We start from the raw sequence: 19,643 nt of genomic DNA, 5'->3' as shown, positions 1-19,643 counted from the left end.
CTGGAGGATCATCCTCCCTCCGAGGGGGGAAATGACATCAGAGCGCAGCGATCTCCCGGCGCGGTGAGTCACCAGGAAGTGGCAGAGAGGTGTAAACAGTGCGCCGGGGCCGCACCTCTGATCCGCGCGCTCCGCGGTGTCGTTTCAACAGTCCACTTGAGCGGGGCCATTTAGCGCTGACCTCTGGTGAGGAGCCATTACGGTATCCTTCCCAGACTCCTCCGAGGGACGCGCAAACATACACACGCACACACAGACGCACACACACACACACACACACACACACACACACACACACACACACACACACACAAAGACACACACTCGCTCTTTGTTTTACTTTGCCGGAGAGACGCACAGTGAAAAGGTGACACCGCTCGACTGGAATTGCGAGACATGACCACATGAAAGCGCTGGAGGCGAAGGTGTGGCCAAAAACAACGCGGCCAGAAGTAAAGGACACCGATTAATGACAAGTCGCTCTTTCATCCCTGCAGCCCCACACCACACCCCACCCCACCTCCACCCCAAACCCCATCCTGTCTTAAAGGTCTCCTTTTTTTTCTGCTTGACCCCAAAGATGACTCTTTAAAGCGGATCCAATCTAGCCCCCCCCCACCCTCCCTGCACCCCTCCACTGCGCGAGGGTGAGGGCCTTTTTGCGGAAAGCCGAGCCTTCCTCCACATCTGCCGGGGCCGTTAATACCGTCCAGCGAGTGCGACGGTGACTCAGACAGAAAGACAAACACCGAGGCGCTGGGCTCGGCCCCCGGGGGCCCCTGAGGGCCTCTGTGGAAGGCTCAGCGGATCCGCTCAGGGCCCGGGCCAGGGGACCTGCGTGGCGTCCCTCTTTCATCTGGGCTGCTTTGTGAGCGCTGAGCAGCGCTGACGGCTGGAACCAAAACACGTCTCTGTGTGCCGGCGCTGACGTCTGGGAGAGTGAGTGAGTGAGCGGCTCTCGTGTCACCTTCCTCTGCTCCTCATCATCACCACACCGGCCGCCAATCCAAGTCATCTCCCTGCAGCCATGAATCATTATGCTGGTGTGTGTTTCTGTGTGTGTGTGTGTGTGTGTGTGTGTGTGTGTATACGTGTATATGTGTGTCTATGTGTATGTGTGTTTCTGTGTGTTCGTGTGAATGTGAATGTATATGTCTACAGTATGTGTACAGTATGTGTATGTGCACTTCTCTGTGTTGCTGTGTGTGTGTGAATGTGTATGTGTATATGTGTGTCTGTGTGTTTTTGTGTGTGTGTGAATGTATATGTGTTTGCATATGTGTATGTGTATGTGTGCTTGTGTGAGTATTCTGTGTGAGTGTGTATGTGTGCTTGCGTGTGTATTCTGTGTGTATGTGAATGTGTATGTGTATGTGTATGTGTATGTGTATGTGTATGTGTATGTGTATGTGTATGTGTATGTGTATGTGTATGTGTATGTGTATGTGTATGTGTATGTGTATGTGTAAGTGTATGTGTATGTACTGTATATGTGCATGTGTATGCGTGCTTGTGTGTGTATTCTGTGCGAGTGTGTACATGTTTTCCACCAGATTTATACCCGCTGTATCTGATTCAGCCGCTCTGCGCTCACCTTCTCTTCCCCTTTTGGCTGCACAACTGAGCGTCTCCGGTTTAAAGCCACAGTGCTAATTGGGTTAATAGTTGTCCCTGTTTTCATGAGGGCTGATCATTTGCCCCGTGCGCCTCGCTGCTCAACGCGGCCACCCTTGCAAGTAGCTCCAAAACAAATGCTGACCCAGCGCCCAGGACTCCTTTAAGAGTGCGCGGGGGTGGGACTGCGCCGCCCCAAAAGCTGGCCCCCGACCGGCGGAAACGGTTCCAGAACGCTTGCGGGTCCCAGCGTCGATTGGACAGAGCACATCTGGTTAGGGCCTATTAGGACCCCAGCAGTTATGGTACGGGCTTTTGAGTCATAAATGACCGGCGTGCCAGCGTTTTGTGCGCGCCCCTTAACGGTAACATTAGCCCCGACCTGCCCCGACCCGTTGCAGCCGTGTAATGAGTTTAGAGGTAGGATCGGCGCGCTGCTCTGGAGAGCCTCCGAGCCCAGGCCCGGGAAGCAGAGAGGGATAACGGGCCTGGCACGCGGACAAGGCCCTTATTGGTCCTGCAGGGAAAGCAGCGAGCGCACATTTCCCAACATGCAGCTGCGCGCGCGAGAGAGAGAGAGAGAGAGAGAGAGGCCGCGGCTACGACTACGCGTCGCTAACACCCACCTCTCCCGTGCGAGGGGGGAGAATGTGCTGTAAAAATGTCGGTATCGCGAGGCCCAGTTGATTGCTGGCTCAGTCCGGGGCCACAGCTGTAGGCTTCCATTATGCCCCTGAGGTGGATATATGAAGTGACACAACATGATTGGCTAAAACTACAGGCCCCAGGGTTCAAAAGGCACTGGAGCGGGCGCGAGCCTCAGCCCTGTCACATTCGGGCTCGTCTGGCATATTTCAGGGGTTACCCGCCGCGTGAGTGGCTTCTGCGCGTCTCGGGACTCCTTATTATTCCTCGCGTAACGACGCAAACAGTCCGCCGTCGCCTAGGTGACGCCGATAAAGTTCAAACAAACACACGCAAGGGGCCCTGACACATTCGCAGACAGTGTGAGCCATCGGTAACGCTAATTACACAATGAGTCAATCAAGCGGCGGAGAATTCCCCCGGCTGAGCGTCTAGACCAAACCCACGGGGTTGAACGGGGGCTTTTTTTTTTTTTGGTTGGGTCACGAACATGTTTTCAGAGCAATTTCCTGTAATAGGAGTTGGACTATGATGGGCCAGGTTCTTCATCATGGGTGAGAAACGCTAATGACGAAAGCTGGAGGCAGGAAGGCCACTGGGGAGTCGTGAAGACTAAACGTTGTACCCATTCACAACAGGAATGCAAACAGAATGCGCACTGATGCTGAGGAAGTCATGAATCTTTGCTTTTGTGGGTGACAGGCAGAGTGTATCAATCTAAATCAACACACGCAAAAAATGGAAGAAAATAAGTAGACTGTGTCAAAGTGTGAGTGAGTGTGTGCGAGTACGTGCACACTGTGCTGAGATCACATCTCCAGCGCTTTGGCAACTGCTACTGTGACAGACACACACAAACACGCACACACACACACACACACACACACACACACACACACACACACACACACACACACACACACCACCCACTCCTCAGGGACAGACAGGAAAAGGCAAATCCTTCCAGCATTTTCTTCGTTAATGGCCTCCAGCTCCCCTTCTCTCTGGGCCGGCCCACTCTCGGACCCGCGCGCAGGAATGCGCTCGGCTGCCCGTAGCGCTCTCCGCACAGGCCCGGGCCAGACGCAGTCCACCACGCGAGGGTAATCGGCGTTCCATTGTCCTCGGGAGACTTTGCGGGACCCGCCTGCACAGCTCCCGCCGCCCGCTGCCCCGATCCGGAGACACAGCCACGGGGAAATTGGAAGCATACCACCACCCCCTCCACCAACCCAAACGCCTCCACCCCCGCCCGCCTCCACCCGCTCCCCACATTGTTCTCCTGGAAGATGGGCCGGAGTGCGAAACAGGGCCCTTGTTGTCTCGCGACGGCGGAGCAGAGAGCAAGCCACGCACCTAATGGAAACCAGGCTTTTCTCCGCACAGACAGACAACAACAGAGCGAGGCAGAAAAAAACACAGAGGAGGAGGGAGAAAAAAGAAAACGGGGCAGTTTTCAGTGGCACGTCCGCCTCAAAACATCCAGACAAACAGGGGGAGAGAGAGAGAGAGAGAGAGAACAAGAAGGAAAGAGAATACATCATTAAAAAGCGAGAGGCACAGACAGAGAGATAGAATGAGAGAAAGAGAGTGACAGAGGGAACAAGGGACACAGAAAGAAAGAGGGAAAGAGAGAGAGAGAGTGACAGAGAGGGGAAATGGAACAGAGAGAGAGAGAGAAAGAAAGAGAGAGGTCCAGACAGTGTGCCACCTCCATCATGCCTGCGGGCCTATGACAGCAGTGTGTGGCTAAAGAGTCTGGTAGCAGCGTCTCAGGCCCTCACAGGCTGTAAGCTCCAATACAACACAGGGGGATACACACCACACACACATACGTGCGCGTATGCACACGCACACAGACACGCACACAGACACACACACAGACACACACACACAGGCACACACAGGCACACACAGACACAGACACAGACACAGACACAGACACAGACACAGACACAGACACAGACACAGACACACACACACACACACACACACACACACACACAGACACACACAGACACACACACACACACACGCACACAGACAGACACAGACACACACACACACGTGACATGCATACGCAGACAGACGCAGGCACATCACAGGGCCGATTTGCAAGTAAATAAAGCGGTCTGCTGGTTAGAGGGCCTTTGATTGTGGAGAGCAGCGCTGGAGATGAGGAGGCCGTCGGCCCCAGATGACACCGATCCTCCATTCCTGAGCGTCCCAGCCTGATGAGATGGGGGGAGAGGGGGGCTTTTTGGGGGGAAATATCTGCTAGAGACACTGCATGTGAGGCAAGTGTCTGCGGTGTGGACGATACCCCCCCCCCCCCCCCCTAACCCCTCCCCCGCCAGACACCCCCCCACCCAAAACAAAGACCCGGCTGTCTGAGCAGTGTCCGTGGAAACCGCGCCGGAATGCGGTCCAGTGTCTTCGCTGTCTGATGGACTGTGGTCAACGAGTGAACTACAGAATGAACAAGAGAATGAGAGAGAGAGCGAGAAAGAGAGAGAAGATGAGAGACAGACAGACAGAGAGAGAGAGAGAGAGATGGAGCGTAAGATAGAATGAGGGAGAAAGAGAGGACCTGTGAGAGGCAGAGGCAGTAGAGAGAGAGTTACAGACAATACGAGAAAATGAGTGAGAGAAAAAAGAGAGAGAGAGAGAGAGAGAGAGAGAGAGAGAGAGAGAGAGAGAGAATGAGTGTGTTGTTGTTCCCCTCTACTTTGGTGACCACAAGTCTGAGTGCTGGGGAGCTCCGTGGTGGTAGCAGCAGCAGCAGCAGCAGCAGCAGTGGCGTCTGTGAGAGCGCAGGAGCCACAGCCACAGCAACAGCACTGATGGGGCTCGGCCCAGCACCGGCCCAGCACCGGCCCATCACCACAGCGCTGCCATCCCACTAACACACACCCCTGCAGCCACACTCAAACAATAGCCCAATCCTGTGTGTACACGTGTGTGTATGTGTGTGTGTCTGTCTGTCTGCCCTCATTCATTCTCACACACACACACACACACACACACACACACACGCACAGGCCTCTATTGTCCTGCCCCCTGCCTCCACCCCAGCATCTCAGGCCCATGTTTATGAGGCTGGCTGGCGCGCGGGCCGTGCTGGGACTGGTGCGGTGGAGCAGGGGAGCCCTCGTCAGGAAGCACACAAACAAGCCTGACCCACCGCCAATCCTGCTCAACAACTAGCACCACAAGCGCCACTGCCCTGGAGATCTGGCAGCGCACTGTGTGTGTGTGTGTGTGTGTGTGTTGCGGCTGCTGTTCTGGCTGTTGAAGGTGTGAGAGTCAGGCCCCTGGCTCGGTGAGAAGCAGCGCTAGAGAGCCTGGACATGTTGAGGAGCGTGAAGTGTGTATGAGACATGGAGGAGGTGAAGTGTGTATGGAGGAGGTGAAGTGTGTATGGAGGAGGTGAAGTGTGTATGGAGGAGGTGATGTGTGTATGAGACATGGAGGAGGTGAAGTGTGTATGAGACATGGAGGAGGTGAAGTGTGTATGGAGGAGGTGAAGTGTGTATGGAGGAGGTGAAGTGTGTATGGAGGAGGTGATGTGTGTATGAGACATGGAGGAGGTGAAGTGTGTATGAGACATGGAGGAGGTGAAGTGTGTATGGAGGAGGTGAAGTGTGTATGGAGGAGGTGAAGTGTGTATGGAGGAGGTGATGTGTGTATGAGACATGGAGGAGGTGAAGTGTGTATGAGACATGGAGGAGGTGAAGTGTGTATGGAGGAGGTGAAGTGTGTATGGAGGAGGTGAAGTGTGTATGGAGGAGGTGAAGTGTGTATGGAGGAGGTGATGTGTGTTGGGAGATGGAGGGCGGGTGGGGGTGTAAGATGACATGAGATGTAGCGGCCGTTGTGATAAGGGAAGGGGTCACAAACAACACCTGGTCCGCTGTGATCAGGTTGGCTTTCACAGCGGTGAGAGTGGTCCGCTGTGAAAGCCAACCTGATCACAGCGGACCCCTCTCACCCCCTCCATCACTCCTTCCAGCTACTACCATCAGGCAGGCGTTTCAATGTACCACTGGCCCGGAAGAATATTTACAAGAAATCCTTCATCCCTTCTGCAATAACCATACTGAACAACACAAAATGATTACCACAGCTGATACCTCAACACCCCATGTCTTGTCCTTATATGTCTGTGTGAATGTTTATTTGTGATTGGAGCCTTGTCAAAGAAAATGTTCTGTAACCCTTGTGTAACAGACAATAAAGTGTTGTCACACACACACACACACACACACACACACACACACACACACACACACACACACACACACACACGCACGCACACACACACACAAGCAAACTCACAAACAAACTCATCCTCTCTTCCTTACACACAAAGCACTGATCCAGGTCTGTCTATCTTTTTCAGTGTGTTCGACTCTCTCACACACAAAGTACAACACACACATGAACACACACACACACACACAGGCCTGGGTCCTGACTCCAACATTCCATGAATAAAGAGCGTAATGAACTGCGCTGGCCCAGTGGACAGGTGTTGAAGCATTTACTGAGAGCCGTACTGTAGGCAGGGGAGCAGGGAGGGCCTGACCAGGACACAATCCTAAAGCAGCACATGCTAACACACACACACACACACACACACACACACACACACACACACACACACACACACACACACACACACACACACACACACAGGCAACAGAGCGTGGGGCGCACAGAGGCAGGAAGTGCTTCATTATTAGTCAAGTTTATGAGGTAAGAGAAAAAGAAAAAAGTGCATGCGTGCGTGCTTGAGTGTGTGTGTGTGTGTGTGTTGCTACTGGCCCTGCTGAGTATAAGACTGAGCCTGAGTATGTGCACTCAGGGACAAAAGAGACATATCCCACATACATACACAAGAGGAGGAGAACCTCTAGCATGTGGAGAGAGAGGGAGAGAGAGAGGGAGAGAGAGAGAGAGAGAGATGGAGAGAGGGAGAGAGAACATGAGAGAGAGAGAGAGGGAGAGAGAGCATGAGAGAGGGAGAGAGGGAGAGAGAGAGCAAGAGAGAGAGCGCGTACAGTACAGTAAGAGTGAGCTGCCCCACGCTGCAGCAGGAGGGCAGATGAGAGCGCGGTGCACGCGGTGTCCTCCGTGCAGCGGGCGTCACGTCACGTCACGGGGCTCTGGCGTGGGAAAACAAACAGCTCGGCGAGCGCGCGGGCAGCAGCAGCAGCGGTCCAGCTCCTCGCCCCTGCTGGCCCCGTCATGCGAGCGTAATTAGGCTAATCCCGCGCACACACGCTCCATTTCCAAGTGTCTTCCCCCCAAGGACACTCCCAAGGCCGCGGCCTCTGAGGAGGGCAGAGAGGGGATTTGGGAGGATGTATACAGAGCGGGGAGGAGGAGACAGTCAAAACAAATAGGGCTGTCAGAGGACGGCAAACTCACACACGGGGATGTGTTGGACTTCACACGCACACACACACACACACACACACACCACGGGCGAAGGATGCGCCTCATCCTGTTACCATGTGTGCCTCAGGCACGCTGGCAGTAGCCCGAGCTTCTGATGTACATATGTGTGTGTGTGTGTGTGTGTGTGTGTGTGTGTGTGTGTGTGTGTGTGTGTGTGTGTGTGTGTGTGTGTGTGTGTGTGTGTGCTTGCGTGTCAGTACTTTGTTCGTAGACGCACAGATAGACACCGTGTTCAGGAGTGTGTGTATGTATGAGTGTGTGTGTGTGTGTGTGTGTGCGTGCGTGTCAGTACCTTGTTCGTCAGACGCACAGATAGACACAGTGTTCAGGAGTGTGTGTGTGTGTGTGTGTGTGTGTGTGTGTGTGTGTGTGTGTGTGTGTGTGTGTGTGTGTGTGTGTGTGCGTGTGTGTGTCCATAAGGCCGATGACACATGTGCGAGAAGGGACCGTATATGTGTTCACACCTCATGAAGGTGGTCAGACTTGGAGACAGATCTCTGCTTAGAAAGTCTGTGTGTTTTTGTGTGCACGTGTGTGTGTGTGTGTGTGAGAGGCCAGGACCCCGTTCCTCATCCACGCTGACACACTGCTCAGGGGGAGATAGAGTGCTCTTCGTGGGCTCCAGGGGCTGCAGGGGGAGACTGGGATGAGGTGTCCCTGACAGCAGCACGGCTGGGGGGGCTGGGGCCTCCGCTCTCTCCCCTCCCTGCTCCTGCTCCACACTGGACACCACTGCCTGCTCACTTTAAGGTGTGGCGCTTTGGCACGTGCAAAACAGGGGCGTAGGACTTCTATACACGCCACACACACATGCCACATATACTGTACACACACCATGTATAGAAACACTGTTACACAACTTGTGGGAACAACACACAGGTACACACAAGATACACAGGCACACACAGGATACACGCACACACACACACACACACGGACATAGACATATAGCCAATGTAAAGAGTGTGTGAATGTTGACCGGTGCCCGCGTGTTTATGTGACCTGTCGTTCTAGTTTTCTCAGAAGAGGTGTCCAGTAAGCGGGGCCTTCATTTCCTCTGGACGGAAGGTGGCAGAAGAGTGATGGGGGCAGGAGGGGGCCGGAGGGGGTAGACTGGCCCAGTGGGGCGGGCAGAAGGGGGCCGATTGTCCCAGAGGAGCAGGCAGGGGCAGGTTCATCTATCAGTGCGGGGGCACCTGGTGTGAGACTAATGCCCCCCTCAGGGCTACTGACCCCTGGCTCTCCCGCACCCTCTCCTTCTGTCTCCTCTTCTCCTCTCACTCTCTCACTCTTTCAGTCGCTCATTCTCAATCACACATACCTCCTTCTCTCCATTTGTTTTTTGCCCTTTCCTTTTTCTTTCTCTCTCCTGCACCTCCTTTCTTCCCTCTCTCTCTCTCCCTCTCTCTCCGCCTCTCCCTCCCTCTCTCTCCCCGTCTCTCCCTCTCCCTCTCTTTGTTTTTAGAGCGGCGGTCCCCTTGTACTACAGATGGATTGCCTGGTCTTAACCTGTCACACAGCTGTACCCCAGAGGTAGACAGCTCAATTCATTCACAATAATGAAATGATCAAAACCGCATACCTCACCTTGAGAGGGAGGGAGGGAGAGAGGGAGGGAGGATTGAGAGAGGAGGAAGGAAAAGTGCGTGTGATAGAGAGAGAGAGAGAGAGAGAGAGAGAAAGAAAAATGACAGCCATGTGGCATGGCAAGCGACAGGAACTTGGTGAGATTCATTACCTTCAGACTTGATCCCTCAGTCTGTTCTTAATTCCTGCAAATGTGGGCTCACACACACACACACACACACACACACACACACACACACACACACTGCCCCCTTACTCTAGCCTCTTCATCCTCTCCTTCTCTCATTCTTCATCATAACCACAAACTCTTTCATTTGATCTTATCTTTATCTTTCTTCATCTCTCTCTCTCCCTGTGAGTGTGTGTGTGAGTGTGTGTGTGTGTGTGTAGGATCACTTTGACACGTCCACCTCCCCGCTAGATCCCCACTGAACACATATTGGCTCCCTGTTAGCCATGGAGTGTTCTTCCAGCCAACGCTGACAGTCCTTGACAGCCTCTGCCCCCATCTCCCCCCTAACCACACTAACCACAGGGATTTGCACCCATCCGTGCTTCCACTCATCCATCCATCCTCTCTCTCCCTTCATCCCTCCCTCCCTCCCTCCTTCCATCCTTCTGCGTTCCATCCGCCTAGCGTGTGTATCCTGTGATGGAGCGCCGCAGATATGTCAGTCATCCCTATCTACCCTGCAACTACACACACACACACACACACACACACACACACACACTGGATCCACTCCCTGGGTATAAGAGATGGATGGAGAGATAGCGTGATAGAGAGAGGGAATGAATGAATGAAACAGGGAGAGTGCACAAGTACACACACACACACACACACACACACACACACACACACACCAAAGTACCTGGTGAAAAGGCACGACAGACACGACGCTCCAGCTGAACACACATGGTCACTGATCACGTGTGTGTGTGTGTGTGTGTGTGTGCGTGTGTAGGGAGGTAAAATAGGCTGCCCCCTCCTTCCTGAAGCCATCCTTGGAAAATGACTAGGGTGTGAAGGCATGCCTCAAGGTGTGTGTGTGTGTGTGTGTGTGTGTGTGTGTGTGTGTGTGTGTGTGTGTGTGTGTGTGTGTGTGTGTGTGTGTGTGTGTGTGTGTGTGTGTGTGTGTGTGTGTGTGTGTGTGTGTGTGTGTGTGTGTGTGTGTGTGTGTGTGTGTGTGTGTGTGTGTGTGAGACACTCAGCAGGCCTGGCAGGAAACAGAGCACAAGGCTCTGACCTTGTGGCCTTCTCTCTGACTCTCACCACATGCATGTGTGTCAGTCCATTTACTGTTGACCTGCAGATGCAAACGCCTCCATGAACATATCTATGTGTGTGTGTGTGTGTGTGTGTGTGTGTGTGTGTGTGTGTGTGTGTGTGTGTGTGTGTGTGTGAGTGAGTGTGAGTGTGCGTGTGTGTGTGTGAGTGTGTGAGCATACAAGTGGGTGCATATGTGTTTAAGAATGAGTGAATGAGCATGTGTGTGTGTGTGTGTGTGTGTGTGTGTGTGTGTGTGTGTGTGTGTGTGTGTGTGTGGAGGGCGAGCAGAGCGGAGAGCGCAGAGGGACGGATCACTACACAGCTATCGGTGGATCAGCTCCGGATCCAGAGAGCTCAGCAGGGACACACTCATATCTCAGCCATGAGGTCATCACTAAACACTGGCCAGACCCTCACAGCCCACAGCCCTGCCTCTCTCTCTCTCTCTCTGTGTGTGTGTGTGTGTCTGCACACAAATATACATTGATTATCATGAATATATATATATATTTAGGCCAGCCTATAGTGTGTGTGTGTGTGTGTGTGTGTGTGTGTGTGTGCGACTGTGCGTGCATGCTCATATGTGTGTGGATAGGTATGCGTGTGTGTGTGTGTGTGTGTGTGTGTGTGTGTGTGTGTGTGTGTGTGTGTGTGTGATGATGTACTGTAGGACAGTTGTGAGAGCGCGCACTGTTGTTTAGCAGACAGCTCTGAAGCTGAATGGATGCGCTGATCAAACCTCATCACAGAGCAGAAACACCCAACTCTGATGAGACATCATCAACATCAGTCCCATCACAGCCAACTCTCTGATGAACCATCCGTCACACACCAAACACACAGCGCTCCGCGTGACACCACTGATCTGGGGGAGAGGGAAGATTCTGGAAGCAGAAGAGACACCCGACCTTGGGAAAAGTCCTCGCTCTTCCAAGCATGTAATGCTCTCTCCGGTCTCCGTGTCCCTCTAGTTTCACTTGGGTAAATAAACCCAAATGCAGCAAAGTGAGATAAAATGATTTGAGCTGTCGACACGTTGGAGAGAGAGACGTACGATATGCCTATCAAACCCGCGCCAAAGCCTGCGCCAAAACTATAAAATCACTTTTTTTCTGGCTCGGTGCATCTCTCTCTCTCTCTACCTCCCTCCATCTCTCTCTCTCTCCCTTTCTCTTTCACACAAGCCCTCATTTTTTCTAAGTCCTTACAAATCATGCATGTGTACAATCCATTCTATTATGAAACTATATGGGAAAAACAGATAGAGAAAGTGAGCAAGAAAGAGAGACAAATAGAGAGAGAGAGTAAGAGAGAGAAAGAAAGTGTGAGAGAGGGAAAGTCACATAGGGATGACTTATGATCAGCATGATGACACTGTTCTAAATCCTTTGGATGCTTGTGAGAATAGCTCTTCATATGTGTGTGTGTGAGTGTGTGTGTGTGTGTGTGTGTGTGTTCAACTCAAGCTGGTAGATGCAGTGTAAAGTGTAAGTGTGTATATGTGTAGTGAGATGGGCGATGTTTGATGCTCTGACTGACTGGGCTCAATTCAGGGACCTCCTGGGAGCAATTAGACTCATGTCTTTCCTCAAACGGCGTGTGTGTGTGTGTGTGTGTGTGTATGTGTGTGTGAGAGAGAGAGGTGCAGAGGGCGTCTCTGGGAACCAGGCGCTCTCTCGGATCATGCCTGAGCCCTCCGCCCCCCCCCCCCGCCCCACCGCCCCCCCCCCCCGGCCCCCCCGGCCCCCCCGCCCCTGTCCCCTCTTCCCACAGCCCTCTGACCACAAACGGGTTAAAGCTAATTAATCTTCCCTCAGCTGCGCTGTCAGGGGGAGATGGCACACAGAGCCGCCTGACGAGGACAGGAACGCGCATGACGCCAAGAGGGGAGAACAGACAAGAGGAGAGATTGGGAAAAGATGGGTATTAAGACGGGACGGAAACAGGCCATCGGAAGAATCTTGGCATCTCCTGACTGTGAGAGAGACAACAACAACAACAGAACACCATGGAGAAGGCCTATCAGGACACGGGCAGCTTGCACCAACTCTCCCTGCCTTATATACAGTATAGCAGCTTGCCACAGATTGAGATTGATAAAAGCAATACCCATGACTTGGGTATATGTCTGCGTACGAGTGTGCGAGCGTGTATGTGTGTGTGTGTGTGTGTGTGTGTGTGTGTGTGTGTGTGTGTGTGTGTTTCTCAAAGCTTATTTTAGATTCTACTACTAGAATCTACTTTCATGACATTTTGCATTCATTAAAATGACTCGTGCTACACGGTGACTTCCCTTTGGAAGCAGTGAATGCACCCAATCATATCAACAGAACAGTTTTGAATCAGAATGTAAAGAGAGAGGAGCCAGAGGCCTCTCTGACTAAACTAGACTCCCCATTCCCCTGGCCACCACCCTGCCGCTCCCTCCCCACCCCACGGCCGCTCTGTGTGTGTGTGTGTGTGTGTGTGTGTGTGTGCGTGTGTGTGTGTGTGTGTGTGTGTTACCTGGGGGGACTTATGGGAGCGCCAGCTGTACTGGTGGCTGTGGACGCAGGCCAGCAGCACGTTCTCGTCCGTGTCCACCTGGCCGAAGCGCAGCGTCTCCTGGGTGTCATTACAGATCACGTAGTGGCTGAACACCAGCTCCTCAGCCTCCGGGTTCAGATTCTGGAGAGAGAGAGAGAGAGAGAGAGAGAGAGAGGAGTGGAGAGAGAGAGAGAGAGAGAGAGAGAGAGAGAAGATTTTTACAACTGATTTATTGAACCATCATATGGATCAAAGACACCTAAAAAAAAGTTAAAATAAACAATATCTTTGAAAAGGTGAAACCAAGTTTCCAGAACAGTACATCCAAAAATGACAAAAGACAACAGCCGTGTTTGGCATGTTCCAAAGCTCTCTCACACTGTGCAGCGTACAGTACAACAGTGAAGCAGAGCTTTATGAAATAGGATAGGCAGTTAGGAAATAGGATAGGCAGTTATGAAATAGGATAGGCAGTTAGGAAACAGGATAGGCAGTTAGGAAACAGGATAGGCAGTTAGGAAATAGGATAGGCAGTTACAGTATGAAATAGGATAGGCAGTTAGGAAACAGGATAGGCAGTTAGGAAATAGGATAGGCAGTTATGAAATAGGATAGGCAGTTATGAAATAGGATAGGCAGTTAGGAAACAGAATAGGCAGTTAGGAAACAGGATAGGCAGTTAGGAAACAGGATAGGCAGTTAGGAAAAAATGTCCTCCACTTTGTGTCAGGTCTCCCGTACGTCACAATTCACAGACTTCACAATCACACTTCACAAATTCTTACCTGACATCTGTGTGTGTGTGTGTGTGTGTGTGTGTGTGTGTGTGGGGGGGGGGGGGCAGTGCATGAGGGAGAAAGGATGAGAAAGAAGGGATGAGAGTGAGAGAGGAAGACACAGAGAGGGACAGAGTGAGTAAGATAGGAAAGAATGATACATAGTAGGAGAGAGAGAGAGAGAGATGGACAAGATAGAGCACAAGACAGTGAGAGGGAAAGAGGGAGAGAGACAGGGAGGGAGGGAGAGGGGGATGAGAGAGACAAAGAGAGTGTGAGGGGAACAGAAGTGTGTGTTTGTACAAGAGTGTCCAGATGCGCCCTGCCTCGGTGTATGATGGAGAACGTGCATGTGTGTGTGTGTGTGTGTGTGTGAGTGCTTACATATGAGCAGGATGTATGACTGCGGTTCTGGGTGAGTAAGTACCCATGTCCACTTGAGTGAGCTGACATCATCACAGGGGTGGGGTGGGTGGAGAGAGGGGTGGTTGTTATGGGCAGGAAATGGATCATGTCCAACAACCCCTGGCCCCCCCTGACCGCCCCCCCCCCCCCCCCCCCCACCCTGACCCCTTGCGGGGCCTGTAGAATGTAAGCAGACCCCTCCACGTCACCTGGGCCTTGCCCATCCGCTGGCCAGCACACTCATCCAGCCAAATCAAGTCAACATGGCGCTGCGCGTTCAACGTCTGACTGATGGTGGTGGACATCTTTGCGCCGTGTAAATGTAAACAAGCTTTTCTTGTTCACCATGACGTCAAGAGTGCCTGTCACACACGCTGATGCTTTTGTTTTGGTGAAAGCGAGCGAGCGGCTCACTGGACGGCTCATTCCTTGCAGTGGAGTCATCAAGCAGCTTGAGATGATGAGCAGAAAACAAGAGGAGCATGACTCCCTGTGTGTGTGTGTGTGTGTGTGTGTGTGTGTGTGTGTGTGTGTGTGTGTGTGTGTGTGTGTGTGTGTGTGTGTGTGTTTGTGCAAGTCAACTTTGTTTGTGGGTATGTACGTTCCACTTGCTGGTTTTTTTCCACCCTCTTTTGACAGCTTCAAAAGTAGGGCCTACCAAAACACTGATGTTCCCAAGAGGACTATGACCATGAATACCCCCAACCCCCCCCCCCCCCCCCGCCCCCGCCCCCCCCTCACTCCCCATCGATCCTCCACGCACCTCCTCACCGCTAAAGTGGAAAAGGCAAATCACGCTCATCTGACAGACAACTCCTGCTCTTTGGACGGGCCTGCGTCAGCTCGCATGCGAGAGCGGACACCTCATTTGTTTGCTATTGCAAAACACACCGCGGCCAACCCGGGGGCCGGCCCGACCGGACACCCAGCCAGATCTCGGCGCAGAGGTGCGGTCCTGGGCAGTGCCGCGGTCCAATCTGAGTCAACCGGGCCCCCTGGCCCGTCCAAAACACTACCTCGCATGTCCTGCTAAAGTTTCCTTTGGTGAGTAACCTTCGAAATACAAGCGAAATGTAAAAACATTTAAAAAAACAAAACAGCACCACCACGCCCGAGGACTAGGCGACGTTCCCTTGGAGCGCCAACAGGCGAAAGGCAAAAATCATCCCCTAAAAGCCTGCTCTCCGTGGCCCTGCGGGTTCACATTTTTTAAAAGAGGAGCGAGAATGTTAAGAGGGTGCTGGTGATACAGCGGCCGCAATAAAGCCGAGGCAGCCACTGCCAAGCACGTTCTGCTGTTGCTTTTGTCTCCGCTATTGGAAACGGATGGGGAGGCTTGGGCAATGAAAGAGAGAGATATGAAAGAGAGAGAGAGAGAAAGAGAGAGAGAGAGAGAGAAGGAACAGATATAGCTTGGACAAGAGTCTCTCTGCTCTGGCGGAACAGCTGGGAGGGGAGTCCGAATCCTTTCGGGGTTTTTATGGTGGAATGCGAGCTGTGTGCGGGGCGCGGGAGGACACCTCAGCTTGACCAACTTCTCCCCGTCCTCCTCCTCCTCCGGGACGACACTGTAAGCCCTGCTGTTTGATGGTATCGGTTTCCATGGAGACACACGACACCGGGATCAAAACCGCCTCAGCCCCGCTACTCTAAGCTCTCTCCGGCCATCGATACGTTTTATAAGTGCAAATATAAACACAAAGATATTTGATAATCGACAGTTCCTCCTTGTTAAACAGGCAACGGCGACTCCTTCTCATTGGATACCAGGCCCGGGGGAGACGCGGAGTATCGACTATCGCTAGGCGAGACGTCTGTTTCATTACTGGGAGTCGCCTCCTACAAAACGCGGCGTTCAGACGCCACAGACATATATAACACGGTTTTAATGTCAACAGCCAACAAAACCCTATCCACTGTGAGAGACAACATTATTCTCGCCAGGCGACACACACACACACACACACACACACACACACACACACAGAGGTTAGGCGCAGTAAAGCACTCACAGCCATGAGAGGTCGTGGAGTGTGGAGAGCAGGGATAATCTGCCTGCGGAAGACGGGGAATGTTGGATTCCACATGCCTTCCTGGACAGGAATCCGATAGCTCTGGAACAAGTCTTCAGGGAGGGCGAGGAAGAGGAAGGGAAGAGGTGGGCTGGAGGCTTTGGCCGTGGGGTGGGTTGTGTTGTGTTGTGTTGGTGAGAGTGGTGAGAGTGCTGAGAATAGATGGCTAACCACTCCATCACTTCAGCGCGCTCTCTCTCTCTCTCTCTCTCTCTCTCTCTCTCTCTCTCTCTCTCTCTGATGTCCCTGACTTACCCACCCCAGCCCCCCCACCCCCACCACACCCCGGCACCCGCTCGACTGCGGACCACATCAGAGCCGGCTGGTGGCCAGCCTTGACACCGGGAAGTGGGGAAATGAGTGTGGCGATTACACCACGGCACTCACCCGTGGAGTGTGTGTGTGTGTGTGTGTGTGTGTGTGTACTGTATGTAACATTCTCCCCCCGTACGGTCGTTGCTGATTCAATCAGGACCAACTGCTTCCAGAGGACACCTCACACACACACACACACACACACACCCGCAGCTCCGCCTGCCAGCATGGCTCTCATTTTAATTGCACGTAAGAGGTTATACAGTACGCACGCTTTATGCGCAGAGAAAAAAAAAATAATGGGTGAGAAAAAAATGGAGCCCAGAGAGAAACGAGAAAAGAAAGAAAGAAAGAGAGGAATGTTCCATGCAAACGGTTGCGTCCTAACAGGCTCCGCAGAAGAGTGGCCGGGAGTTGAAACCTCGGTTTTTTCTTTTTTTCTTCCCTGGTCTTTTACTGTCGATCGAGTTACCGCCTGACCCCGGCCCTTCCCCAGTCAGTGACAAACCCACGCATATGAGGCCTGCCTGCAGATGCCGGCGATGCCTTCTCCTCTCGCCAACACGCGCACTGCGCCGTGCCGCGCCGCGCCGTGCCGCGCCGCTGAGCCTCGCGCGGGAGGGTTACAAGGTTCCTGCCTCCGTTTCTCTGCTGCTGCTAGTCCACAACAATGTGTGGAAAAAAACACACAACAAGCTGAAGGGAAACGCCGGCGCAGTGGGCTCTGATAAACATCGTCAGATAGTGATTTCAGCAGATGTTAGCGCTATGTTTCAGAACGGGGCTAATTGGTACCAGCGATGGAACCTGCCTACAGAGATACCGCCGCTGTCATGGCGATGACTCGCAGAGCCGTGTGTTTCTGAGAAAAGGATATCAGCGTTGTTCGAGCACTGTGGGATCAGCTGGGAACAATGGCCGTATTTATGACGGGATTAAAAAATCAAATAAGAACAATGCGAATCCCGGCTACTAATCAATATCGTAACGAGGACCAGCCGCGCGCATCAGATCATCGTTTGAAGATGCACAGAGCAGCAATACAAGTCTGAATCCATATGACATCAAAATGAGGCCGACGCATTCCCTGCTCCCAAAAGCATGCTTTCAAAACAGGAAGAGCTACATAACACCGTAAATCACCACAAGTGCTTTACAGGAAAGAGAAAAAAACGCTTCGGTTCTCACTGTTTCCCAGACATAAAACAGTCAAATGAAAGAACCTTCTAGCAAGAGAAACAAGGAAAGAGAGGGAGGGATGGAGGGGAGGGAGGGAGAAAGGGATACAGTGTAACAGAAAAGAGAGAGGAAGAGAAAGGATAGAGAGAGATGGAAAGAGAAAAAAGGGAGACAGAGCAGAGAAATGAGATAATGGCAAAAAGAGATGGATGATCGATAGATTGATACACAGAGAGAGGATTAGAGAAAGAGAGAAAAGAACAAGGGAACAAAACCTGGCCTGATCTCATCAGACATAAGTGTGTGTGTGTGTGTGTGTGTGTGTGTGTGTGTGTGTGTGTGTGTGTGTGTGTGTATGGGTCTCCCGGGGCTAGTATATGAGTCAGCAGGACACGGCGGTAGCCAGGCCAGGCTTTGGCAGGTGTGTGTGTGTGCGCCCGGCGCTGCTAAGGCATGTGTGTGTGTGTGTGTGTGTGTGTGTGCGTGCGTGTGCGTTTTCGCCGTGTTTTCCTGGGCGCCACTTCACACGCTGGCGTCCTGGCTGCCAGTCCCAGGCCCTGGCACGGCCCTCGCCGCGGGCAGGCAGGGGGAGGCCCGCGGGGCCCAGCTGAGCCCCGTCCAGACCGGTGGATGTTTGCGGAGCTGCTGCTGCCGTTAGCTGCTGCCGCGGCCCCGTCCAGCTCCAGCCCTCCCCGGCCCCGCCGCAAAGCTACGCTACGCTCCCTCCAGTGTGCACCGAGCCCGGGCCTTCCAGCGGGGAGCCGTATTTCACGAGCGCTAGTTATCCTGACACCGGGGCGATAGTTTACGGCCTAATCCGACAGAGGGGGGTTGGGGGGAACTGGTGAGCGCAAAGAAAAAAGGGGGAGAAAAAAGAAAGAAAAGAAAAAGAAAAGAAAAAAAAAACCCTCCATGAGCGACGACTACTGAAGCACACCCAAACATTCCTGGGAGCGGAGCGCGAGAAAGATTCCCCAATAAACTGTCAATGTGTGCGATCCCAGCGGCCAGCGGGCGGACGCGTGACCCCGGGCGTCCTCTGATGCGGGCCCCCCCCCCCCGCTCTCTCCGGGGGTAGGCACCGCTTGCGCTCGGACGTCTGGTTCAAATGAAACGCAACTGCCGTCCAGCGCCGTCTCCCGCTGGATTTAACAGAGCGCACCTCGTTCGGCTTTTTAATGCGATTGTTCTGCCACGGACGTCAAGCGATTCCGAGAAGCGCGCGCACTACGCTAGCAGCTGGGACGATGTGCTAACAGTAAATAACCAGTCACTGAAAGAAGAAACTAAATGCCTGGCTGGTGGTGTGAGAGTTTATGTGTGTGTGTGTGTGTGTGTGTGTGTGTGTGTGTGTGTGTGTATGTATGGGTGGGTGTGTGATAGATAGATACTTTATTGATCCCCAAGGGGAAATTCAATGTGTGTGTATGCGCATGCTTGTGTGTGTGTATGTGTGTGTGTGTGTGTGCGTAAACATACCTGCTGCCAGCCTTTGACGGCCGTGTCCAGCGTGTGCACCATGTGCTGGCTGACGGTGGCGAAGACGGGCTCCACGAACACGCTGCCGTCCAGCGCGCGGTGCAGCGGGCCCTGGGTGACGGCGGCCTGGCCGCGCAGGCTGAAGGGCCGCACCAGCGGCCGCAGCGTCAGGTTGCGGTACTCCAGCAGCTGGACCTCCAGGCGGCTGGACAGGCTCAGCTCCTGGTAGAGCTGCGAGGGCCGCCGCCCGCTCCACTGCCGCAGGTACGCCCGCGGCTCGCTCACGCCGATCAGCATGTACTCCTGCTCCTG

General features: G+C 53.1%; 1 protein-coding gene across 2 annotated transcripts in view; it reads right to left on the bottom strand.

Annotated features, from left to right (window-relative positions):
- LOC134082664 (intermembrane lipid transfer protein VPS13B-like) overlaps positions 1–19,643 on the bottom strand; it is a 360,061-nt gene that overhangs the window by 38,396 nt on the left and 302,022 nt on the right. For both annotated transcript variants that reach the window (XM_062538539.1, XM_062538538.1), the window contains exons 42-43: positions 19,332–19,643; positions 13,085–13,246 (exon numbers count right to left, since the gene is read on the bottom strand). The exon at positions 19,332–19,643 is cut by the window's right edge and continues 47 nt beyond it. In XM_062538539.1, the coding sequence (XP_062394523.1) occupies positions 13,085–13,246; positions 19,332–19,643 (474 nt within the window). The remainder of the gene's footprint in view (positions 1–13,084; positions 13,247–19,331) is intronic.

The sequence above is a fragment of the Sardina pilchardus genome, chromosome 6 (assembly GCF_963854185.1).
Source record: "Sardina pilchardus chromosome 6, fSarPil1.1, whole genome shotgun sequence".
NCBI lineage: Eukaryota > Metazoa > Chordata > Actinopteri > Clupeiformes > Clupeidae > Sardina > Sardina pilchardus.
This window is presented reverse-complemented; position numbering and strand designations above follow the sequence as displayed.